The sequence below is a fragment of the Acyrthosiphon pisum genome, chromosome A2, assembly GCF_005508785.2.
Source record: "Acyrthosiphon pisum isolate AL4f chromosome A2, pea_aphid_22Mar2018_4r6ur, whole genome shotgun sequence".
Taxonomy (NCBI): domain Eukaryota; kingdom Metazoa; phylum Arthropoda; class Insecta; order Hemiptera; family Aphididae; genus Acyrthosiphon; species Acyrthosiphon pisum.
In genome coordinates this window covers 51,858,939-51,870,505 of record NC_042495.1, presented here as the reverse complement: position 1 = coordinate 51,870,505, position 11,567 = coordinate 51,858,939, and the positions used below count along the sequence as shown (strand labels likewise).

The following is an 11,567-nucleotide window of genomic DNA, read 5'->3' as shown; positions in this document are numbered from 1 at the left end:
TTGTTTTAATAAAGTAATATTTTAGAAGTTGTTATATTATCCAGTAATAATACCAATCGGTAAAAGTATGGTCTTACAGTATTTAGTCAAGGCAGTAGTTAGATAATAAATATTATTAATTTAAGTCATAAAAAACCTTAAATTTTAAGTACATTGCATTGAATATCATACAAATACCTTATTAATTCTAATAGTTTCATCTCTACATTATGCATATTAATTATTAATATGTCTATGATCTCTACCTACATAATATGATCATTTATGTTATGAAATATCAACATTTTTAAAACTTTAAATTACTTCAGTAATTTGTACTAAGTAGTAAGCATCAAATAATTATACCCTTAGTCATTAAAATAACTTATGTTAATTTTAAAGAAAATATCAAATTTAATAACTGCAAAAAGTTTGCCGGTGTAGATTGTACAATGAATATTATGATTAATGTGTAATTTCTAAAATAGATGGCTCTAGGTACTACACTTGTACCTTTGGAAACATTTAGGGATCACTGATAATGTTTTCGATACCAGTCCTGTATATCTTAGTCCGTGGCCGGGACCAAAGTGAGCAATCTATCGAAATTTCTAGAAGGAATAATGAAAAAAATTCGACCGTAACCAGTGTAGCCAATAAACCAACATGAAATATCTCAAGTTTAAATTTGACCGTCGAGACATTATCCAAATAATAAAATTGTTTTATAGTTCTATACCACGATTAAAGATGTCTTTTATCGTGTTCTACACATAGATTTCTAAAATAAGCAGTCGTGTAGTATAAAATATTATGTATAATAGAAGTCTGAGGTTCTCATCGACCTTTTATTAATTATAGACCGGCCTGGCGGCCCACTTCATGTTTCAATCGAGTCAAGATAGGTGGCGCTTTTCGGTTACTGAGTTACTCTGATACGGTATAAAATATATCTATATATTTATACCATAGAACAATTTTATACTAAATGAGCTGCGATTATCAATGCTTTTGATATAGGATGGACCGGTCTATAAGTAAAAGGTCCTATGGTAGTTCTAGACTTCACCGGTGTTCTAGTCATGATAGGCGTAATTTTAAAGTCTAGTTAGGGACAGGACCGGCTCAAGCAAAAATAGTGAACTAGGCAAAATCAAATTTTGCCGCCCCTAACAATATAATATTAACAGTATTTTGAAAATTCCGCCCTCTTACTAAAGTGCTGCTTAAGTGCCGCCCTAGGCGTGGGCCTATGTCGCCTACCCCTTGAGCCGGGCCTGGTTAGGGAGGCTTCAGATCTAAGGGCCCGTATTACAATAGTTAAACTAAAGTTAAACCGCAGAATTCGGCTGGTAAAATCAGTGGGTTAAGCGTAACCGAGGTTTAAACTATGATTGTAAAACGAGCCCTAACATATTTTAAATAAGTACAAAATGTGGAGGCTTTACTCTGCCCCCAGTCTCCACACACCCCCAAACTAGTCCCTCAAATAACATTCATTATTAAGTTATAATATCACTCAATTTTGGTGTTAGAATAAAAAAATTATATTTTATATAATATTATATCATAGTATTAGAATGCATATTACTAAACATGTTTTCCATGTAATAAATGAAAAATAGAAAAATGTAAAAATAAAATAATAAAAATATTTTATATTTTCAAATTTTTTTTTAGTTCATTTAAATAAATTATCTAGATAAGTACTCATAGATAACTAGAATTTTATCTAGATAAAGATAAAGATAACTGAGTAGAAATTTATCTAGATAAGATAAAAGATAAATAATTTTTATCTAGATATTTCCCACCACTGATTTCTAAACGATATAATGAACGTTATATTGGGTATAATGGAAAAAACGCAACGACTTGCCTTCAGAAATATTGTCACAATTCGATTTTATAATAGGTATTTTTATTCTAGAACCAACATTGAGCGATTTATACTCAGACTGCGTAAACGCATTTTGTCTATATCGTATACGTATGTATAGACAACACGGGTGTGACGTCCTCTTAATAATGCATTTATTCAAAATCTGATTTTTGGAATTTTTAATTATTCTTAAACTTCATATTTTCAAATGCTTGAGACATTTTGTACCTATATTACGGAGTGTCCCGTGGCGATACAGACTTCTATATTGTTATTCTATAGTAAGTATCCCCTTTTTACTAAAAATTATTTATTGGGTCTTTTTATGAACATTTGGATGTATTATCTAATGTGACTTGCCGATTTGTCAGTGGACTGAGGTTTACTAAAACTTAGATACATACTAACCGAGATATATAGGGTAGGTATACGTATATTATATAGGGTCAGAGGCGTAGACATGATTTCTGAAAGGGGGGGATCAAAAAAAGTAAACGACATAGCTAAATGAGAGGGGGAAACTGGAATATTCCCCACCCTCTCAAAACTTTTTACTAAGGTAATAAAAATACAATACGCCACGCCTGTACGGGGTATATATTATATATTTATATACTATAATGTCTATATGGGATTTAATATTAGCACTTGTCACTTGATATATATTTTAGATTCTGAGTGGAACGATGAATGTATTGATTTTACAATGATGTGTGTTTTTTTTTTTTTTTTTTTTTATTTTTTTTTTTTTGTGTCTGTCATCACCTTTTAGGACAGAAAAAGTGCTTCGATTTTCTTCAACAGTATCTTTTCTGATAGGAAAGTGAATCTAGTTGGTACTTTGGGGGGTCAAAAGTAAAATGTTTCCAATAGTTTTCAAAAGCGCCGTGAAAAACAAAAGAAAAATTAAGGAAAAACAGGAAATTTTACGCAAAATCTGTTGTCGAGAAAATTGATTTTGGTTTTTGGTATAACTTTAAAACGAAGACTGTAGATACATGAAATTTTCACTGGTTGTTTTTATTTTTAGGAGTGTTTGAAATTTAAATTTTTACAAAACCGCATTAAATAACGGTTTAGCCTCAAACGATTTTTGATATTTGTTATTATTCAAAAAGTATGAGTCGTAGACACTTGAAAATTTTACCAGTTGTTTAAATTGACATTTTCTTTATATAGTTTTATTTTCAAAATATTTCACTAATTTTTAATCTATTTATAGGCAATTCGATTTTTTTTGATTTTTTTTTTATAAATGTTGATAAAAAAAAATTAGCTGGGACAAAATACTTGAAAATTTAATAGAAGGGTCCATATATGTTGTTCTAACTCCCATTCAAAAATTATAAAAATACATAGGCACAATTTTTTTTTATAAGCATTTAAAGTTCAAATTTTGACTAAATACGTAAAAATTACGGCAATGTTCAAATAATCTTAAACAGAAATTCATAAAAGTTTTTCTTTTTAATTCTAAGATTTGGAAATTTAATACAAGGCTCCTAACATATTTTTACAATAGCAGTTGCAAAATAAAAGGAATACATTGTCACAATTTTTATTTATAAGCATTTAAAGTTCAAATTTATACGAAATATGTCAAAATTGCGAAAATTTGCAAGTAATTTAGTGGTTGAAAAATCGTAAAAATTTTTTCTTTTATAACTAAGTTTTTAAAATTTGGTACAAGGTTCTCCATAAGTTTTTCTTTAAAAATAATATATCCTAGACTGACAAATCATCTCCGTTCAGAATCGTTTTTCGTATACAATGATATTATATCATTGGATTCAAATTTAATTCCATCCATTACAGTAACCCACTTGTAACCTACTGTACAGCAGAGCGACATCCACGACTTACCCGCCTTTTTTTTTTTATTTTTGTGTCTGTCATCACGTTTTAGGACAGTAAAAGTGCTTGGATTTTCTTCAACAGTACCTTTTCTGATAGTAAAGTGAATCAAGTTGGTACTTTGGGGGGTCAAAAGTAACATTTTTCCAATAGTTTTCAAAAGCGCTGTGTAAAACAAAAGAAAAATGAAGGAAAATTCGGATCGCGAAAACACTTAACAGCGCGTCCTCTCGGCCGTTACACGCGTACACGTTTTGGTGTAGCGTCCTCTTAAACATCTATGCAATAGACAAAATATCTCTTAACATGTGTGTTTAATGAAACTTACAATCCATTTGTACATAGAAACACATGAATTTAAAAAATATGTATAAAAAAAAAAAACTAATAATGTTACTAATAATTAATAAATTTGATTCTTATAAAATAAAACATCGAGAACAACACATAACTAGGATAGAAAAATATTTATCAGTCTTTGTGATTTCTAAAACAAATTATTACATCATGCCACCCATTCCTCCCATACCGCCCATTCCACCCATTCCTCCCATACCACCTCCTGGTAATGGCTCCTCTTTCTTTGGTAATCCAGTGATAACTGCTTCTGCTGTAGTTAATAGTGACGCAACACCTGCAGCATCAGTTATTGCTGTTCTGACAACCTAAAACAAACATGTTTTTCATGGTATTATATGTTAAGTAAAATTGTTCATTCACTGAAAAACCTTGCATAGAAATATTTTAATCCTCAAGAATAAAAAATTAAAGAGATTCTTAAATGCTTACAAGTACTTAAAATACTGAAAATAGTTAATGACTGACTTTATCTATTCCAGTACATTTTCCACAACAATTTTAATTTAACTCACTTTGGTTGGATCGATGATTCCTTTTTCAACCATGTTAACATATTCGTCGTTCATTGCATCATATCCAAAAGCGTCTTTACCTTCAGACACTTTAGCAACTACAACACCAGCATCAACACCGGCATTTCGGGCAATTGTCATACATGGCATGGTTAATGCTTTACGCACAATATCAATACCTATCAATTAATTAATTTATTAAAATGATCTTTTTCAGGTGCATCATAATATGTGTGATTACTCAATAATATTTACCAATTTTCTGATCTTTATTGGCTACTTTGATTGCATTTAATCCAGGTCCACAACGGATTAATGCAGTACCACCTCCAGGAACAATACCTTCTTCAACAGCTGCACGGGTGGCATTTAGTGCGTCAGTAACACGGTCTTTTTTCTCATTGACTTCAACTTCACTACTACCGCCAATTTTCAATACAGCAACACCAGATGCTAACCTTGCAAGACGTTCTTGCAGTTTTTCTTTTTCATATTCAGATGAAGTATCCTTGATCTGATCTCTTATTTGTTCAGCTCTTTGTTCAATGTCAGATGGTATGCCATTACCCTGTTCATAATTATTATTAGTATAAATGAGGCGTGTAGAACCATATTGGCCCAACCAACAAAAAATCAAATTCCATTTTTATTTGAAAATATGATACAGAATTATATTTTATACCAGAACCAAAATGGCCAACCCTAAAAAAAATTATTCCGCTAGATAACAGCACATAAGTGTTTGGACGGCTGACCTAACACAATGAAATTTCAAAACTTTAAATGTCCGTCCTGCTCAGTTACATTTAAGTGGGTTAGGCCGATATGGTTCTACACGCCTCAAATAATATAATGACAATGTGTATGTATAAATTTACTTTCAACAGCAAAGTGTCATCTTTGGTGATAACTACTTCTTTGACTTCACCAAAATCACCAGCTTTGATATCTTCAATCTTCAGTTCATTACCTTCTTGGCCAAAAACAACACCTCCAGTTGCAATTGCCATATCAGTCAATGTAGATTTGCGATTATCTCCAAATCCAGGCGCTTTGACGGCAGCAACATTTAGACCAATTTTCAATCTGAAAAAAAATTATTTCTGGTTATACATCTTATTTATTAAGCAGCTATAAATAATACCAAATACCTAGAAATGTATTATTAATTGTTACATATTTTTACAATTAACCATATTTGAAAATAATACCTATTTAAAACTAGCATTCCAATAACTTCACCATCAAGGTCTTCAGCAACTATAACAAGTGGTTTACGTTGTGCATTAGCTAATTCTAAAGCAGGAATTAATGATTGAGCAGATGAAATTTTTTTCTCGCTGAACAACACCAAAGCATCTTGGAATTCTACTTTGAAACCTTTCTACCTTTAGAAGATTGATTTAAAATTATTAAAGTTTTTTTAAAAAAGTATATATTTTTATATTTACCTTTAGCAGAGTTGATGAAATATGGGGAAATGTACCCTCTATCAAATTTCAAACCTTCAATAACTTCCAATTCATCTTCTAAGGTTTTTCCATCCTTGACTGTTATCACACCATCTTTTCCTACCTATTATCAGTTGTCAGCACAAATAACAAAAAAATAAATTCCAGCTCTAACCATAACTATAATTCAACAAATAGTAGCATTACTTTTTCCATAGCTGATGAAATAAGTTGTCCAATACTAGTATCACCATTAGCAGATATTGTGGCAACTTGTACAATCTCCTCTGCAGACTGAACTTTCTTTGATAAATTACCTAATTGAACCTTAACTTCATCAACAGCTAACATTACGCCTGATAATAAAAAGATAAGATTATTTAAAAATTGTAAAGCATGCAAAATTGTACTACCAATTACCTCGTCTAATTTCAATTGGATTAGCACCCTCAATAATTGATTCAAATCCTTCTTTAGCTATAGCACGAGCTAACACAGTAGCTGTTGTTGTGCCATCGCCAGCTTCATCATTGGTATTATTTGCTACATCTTGTACAAGTTTAGCACCAATGTTTTGGAATTTATCTTGTAATTCAATACCTTTGGCGACAGTTACACCGTCCTTAGTGATTTTAGGAGAACCCCAGCTCTGTTCTAGGATGACATTACGGCCCTAATAAATGAAATAAAAATATTAATTTTAATAGATTCTTAAAACATAAGTAAGTACCTAAAGTAAAAATAACATAATGATAAAATATTTGGGAACTTATCTGTCTTACCTGACACTTATTTTTAATTGTAGTTAAGCATGCTGAAAACAATGGAAAGTCAAAATTTGGTTGTCAGACTTAGTTTTATAGGTTATAGTTAGCTAGTTATAGCAAATTGAAAAATAGTATTTTTTTTATTTATTTATTTATTTATTTATTATTATTTATTTATTATTATAATCAACGCCAGACGGCTTTTACAACTTTACAGACAAGAAGTACATAGATAACAGTAAAAAAAACATATACAATATATATAGACGCGTAACTTATACTAACTTAATATTAGAGAGAAGAAAAAGAATTAGTAAGTAAGTATTTTCATATATGCATGGCGTGGTCACTCACTCGCTCTGACTATCAAAATCAATAACATAAACATCTCTCGGCCTGTTATAATTGAGTGCATTTCCCTAACCTTGGTTCACAGACATAAAATAGCTATAACTTCAAAACTAAATTTGATGACCAAATTCTGACTTAACAATCATTTTTAACTACATTCGTTAAAATAAAAAAAAAATTTAAAAGAAAAGAGTGTCCAGCACAGGTGCAAATAGCGTTTGGGATTTGGGGGGGGGGGGCTAAAGCCTTACTTTGATAATATTGTATAACAAAATGTGAGAAATGTTTGGGGGGGCTATGGACATTTTTGGGAGGACTTAGCCCCTAAAGCCTCCCTCCTATTTGCGCCTATGGTGTCCGGTAAAACAGAAATTTACCAATATTTGATATTCAATACTAGTATAATATACTATACTCTGTCCAGTGAGAGAACACACAGATTCTGTGAATCCCCCCCCCCCGGCACCCTCCTATCAAAATAGTTTCCCATATGAGTGTCGCGGGGGGAGGGATGTGCTGATAAACTGATTTTGGTTGGCCTGCTAGACAGAGTATGGGTATTTAAGGTTTTAATAAACTTAGTAATTTTACTCACTTTTGGGCCCATAGTTACAGCAACAGCATCAGCAAGGATATCAACTCCCTCAAGCATAAGTTTTCGCACTTCAGGCCCAAACTTAATGTCCTTGGCATAGCTTCTAGCAAAGTATTTGGGTACATTGTTTCTAGCAAGAGCGGCAGAGATACCGTACATCTATTAAATATAAAAACAGTTTATAGGTATTTAAATATTAAAAAAACAATTATAAATAATACAAAATATATAAAACGTTTTAATGACCATAAAAGAAAAAAAATGTGTGCTTAAATAAGTATGAACATTATACTTGATTATAAATGAAGAAGATAGTATCTTCTGCAAAATAGTCTTCAGTTACAAAATTTTCATTCTGAATAATTGAAAACAAGTAGTATGTAGCCATATAATAGGTACTAAAACTTTAGATTTCGTCATGGAATGCAACTAATTGTAATCATCATTATATCCAGCCACATAGTCAATTCAATATGATGTATTCTACTTTTAAATTAAATATTATTGAACAAATCAGTTAATATAATAAGAAATAGTTGCGATTCCAATTTTAGTATTTTACTTTTTTTAGCATATCCTTTTTCACTTAAATAGATCATTTTTAAATAAAAACCACATGGGTAGTCCGGCAGGTAACCTATACACAGATTTTTTTTTAGTCTTAATTTCAATCGGTTCATAATCTAAAACTGAGATATTGTCGAAAAATTCGAAATACGAAGACAATCGATCGGCCGAAACTTAGTACTCACACTGTGCCGACGAATTAGGTTATTTCAATATCGAATAAAGCCGGCCGGGTCGTGCAAAGGTTAGAATACGTGTTGTTGGTTTTAATTGTAGAATACCGACGTCCATTAATCCATAATCGGACAAAAGTGAATTTTATCTTACCTTGAATAATTTGAACAGTTCGGCAGCGTTGGGAATGGAATTTAATGTCGTCGATTTAACGACTGAAAATCAAACGAGAATGATTCGTAAAACCGCACTAAATCACAAGATAGAACGGGTTGAATTGGCAGATTAGGAAGCCGGGACCAAAATGAGCAAACTATGGAAATTTCTAGAAGGCATAATGAAAAAAATTCGACCGTAACCAGTGTAGCCAATAAACCAACATGAAATATCTCAAGTTTAAATTTGACCGTCGAGACATTATCCAAATAATAAAATTGTTTTATATTTCTATACCACGATTAAAGATGTCTTTTATCGTGTTCTACACATAGATTTCTAAAATAAGCAGTCGTGTAGTATAAAATATTATGTATAATAGAAGTCTGAGGTTCTCATCGACCTTTCATTAATTATAGACCGGCCTGGCGGCCCACTTCATGTTTCAATCGAGTCAAGATAGGTGGCGCTTTTCGGTTACTGAGTTACTCTGATACGGTATAAAATATATCTATATATTTATACCATAGAACAATTTTATACTAAATGAGCTGCGATTATCAATGCTTTTGATATAGGATAGACCGGTCTAATGTCTATAAGTAAAAGGTCCTATGGTAGTTCTAGACTTTACCGGTGTTCTAGTCATGAGTCATGACTAGTCATAGGCGTAATTTTAAAGTCTAGTTAGGGGGCTTCAGATCTAAGGGCCCGTATTACAATAGTTAAACTAAAGTTAAACCGCAGAATTCGGCTGGTAAAATCAGTGGGTTAAGAGTAACCGAGGTTTAAACTATGATTGTAAAACGAGCCCTAACATATTTTAAATAAGTACAAAATGTGGAGGCTTTACTCTGCCACCAGTCTCCACACACCCCCAAAGACCAAACTAATCCCTCAAATAACATTCATTATTAAATTATAATATCACTCAATTTTGGTGTTAGAATAAAAACACCTATTACAAAGTAAAATATGACAATATTTTGGAGGGCAACGCGTTGAGTTTTTTTTTTAAATTAAAATCTTGAAAAATTAAAGGTATTTTAAAAATGTTGAAATTGTTGGTATTTCTAACAGTGTTGGGAATAGATAACTGATAATTAATCTAGATAAAGATAAAGATGACTGTAATAATTTTTATCTAGATACAGATAAATATAATTATACTAAATTTTATCTAGATAAATATGAGATAATTTCATGTTTAATTTTGAAAATATTCAGGATACCTATACTTGAGTCTACAGGTAAAAAAAAAAAATAATTTAAAATTTTTTTAAGCAGAGGACAGAGGTCGTAAGCGATAACTGAAATACCGGGAATTCTAATAGGGTTTTATAAATATTAAATTGTTATAAATTACAAATTATTATAATATTATTATGCTTGTGAGTCCAATATCCATGAATGTTGGTTTATTTTTGTCGGTTTTAAACAATAATTATTTTTCATACTTTGTACACAATTCTATGAAACGGGTATCAGCTAATGAGACCATCATCATTCGGTGGTGGCTAGCGGGTAGCAGGGATAGATGTTTTTGCTTTTGCTATTATTAGTAATTGTTCTTTTAATCTTACCTACTACATGCCCAAAACATATTTCTATTTTTGGATTTTCTCATTGTTTACGATGTAAAACTCCAGACTAACAATGAATATTAATAAATATTAAAATCATAGTACCTATTAGAATGCATATTACTAAACATGTTTTCCATGTAATAAATGAAAAATAGAAAAATGTAAAAATAAAATAATAAAAATATTTTAAATTTTCAAATTTTTTTTTAGTTCATTTAAATAAATTATCTAGATAAGTACTCATAGATAACTAGAATTTCATCTAGATGAAGATAAAGATAACTGAGTAGAAATTTATCTAGATAAGATAAAAGATAAATAATTTTTATCTAGATATTTCCCACCACTGATTTCTAAACGATATAAATAACGTTATATTGGGTATAATAAAAAAACGCAACGACTTGCCCTCAGAAATATTGTCACAATTCGATTTTATAATAGGTATTTTTATTCTAGAACCAAAATTGAGCGATTTATCAAGCCCGGATTAAGGGGGGGTCCAGGGGGGGCCATGGCCCCTGGGCCTCAATAGTTAGAATTTGTTTAAGGGCCTCAGATTTGTCCATTAGGTACTTTTTTTGTTATATGCTATAACACTGTATAAATCACCTAAAAAATAATCAATGATTATGTAGCGGTGGAAAAAGCTTGTAAATTATAATTTATAAATAAATTGATACAATATTCATAATTTATTGCTATGTTCCTAATATCTATATATTTATTATAACAGGTGCCTAATATTAAATAATATTTATATATTATACATTATTATTTTTTTTCGTACAGGGGCCTCATTTAAAACTTTGGCTCCTGGGCCTCAAAATGTCTTAATCCGGGCTTGCGATTTATACTCAGACTGCGTAAACGCATTTTGTCTATATCGTATACGCGTATGTATAGAAACACATCATGCGGGTGTGACGTCCTCTTAATAATGAATTTATTCAAAATCTGATTTTTGGAATTTTTAATTATTCTTAAACTTCATATTTTCAAATGCTTGAGACATTTTGTACCTATATTACGGAGTGTCCCGTGGCGATACAGACTTCTATAATATTGTTATTCTATAGTAAGTATCCCCTTTTTACTAAAAATTATTTATTGGGTCTTTTTATGAACATTTGGATGTATTTTGTTGTGATTGTATAATATTATTTGTGGGTACTTGAAACATCTAAAGTATACTATTATCATAGGCGCAAATAGACAAATTATTTTAGGGGGACTAAAGCCCCTCCTGTAATATTTTCTAAAAATTATATATGCTCTGTACTAATTACTTACTTTTGAACTGGGGGGACTTGGCAGAAATTTGGGGGGGGGG

General features: G+C 31.0%; 1 protein-coding gene and 1 long non-coding RNA gene across 3 annotated transcripts in view; one reads left to right on the top strand and one right to left on the bottom strand.

Moving 5' to 3' along the window:
* The window catches only part of LOC100168563 (heat shock protein 60A), a 10,411-nt gene extending 1,590 nt beyond the window's left edge, over nt 1-8,821 (bottom strand). Inside the window, exons 1-10 of one of the 2 annotated variants that reach the window (XM_008180647.3) lie at nt 8,646-8,821; nt 7,752-7,910; nt 6,459-6,711; nt 6,246-6,394; nt 6,039-6,162; nt 5,799-5,967; nt 5,466-5,673; nt 4,843-5,155; nt 4,588-4,766; nt 4,011-4,380 (exon numbers count right to left, since the gene is read on the bottom strand). In XM_008180647.3, the coding sequence (XP_008178869.1) occupies nt 4,216-4,380; nt 4,588-4,766; nt 4,843-5,155; nt 5,466-5,673; nt 5,799-5,967; nt 6,039-6,162; nt 6,246-6,394; nt 6,459-6,711; nt 7,752-7,910 (1,719 nt within the window). In that variant the 5' untranslated portion in view covers nt 8,646-8,821 and the 3' untranslated portion in view covers nt 4,011-4,215. Of the gene's footprint in view, nt 1-4,010; nt 4,381-4,587; nt 4,767-4,842; nt 5,156-5,465; nt 5,674-5,798; nt 5,968-6,038; nt 6,163-6,245; nt 6,395-6,458; nt 6,712-7,751; nt 7,911-8,645 lie in introns of those variants that run through there. The other variant, XM_016801063.2, reaches the window with a different exon arrangement.
* Nucleotides 1,820-4,696, top strand: LOC115034315. Its single transcript, XR_003839678.1, has 2 exons — nt 1,820-2,142; nt 4,555-4,696. It is a non-coding gene; the product is annotated as an uncharacterized LOC115034315 (long non-coding RNA).
* Nucleotides 8,822-11,567: the final 2,746 nt, after the last annotated feature.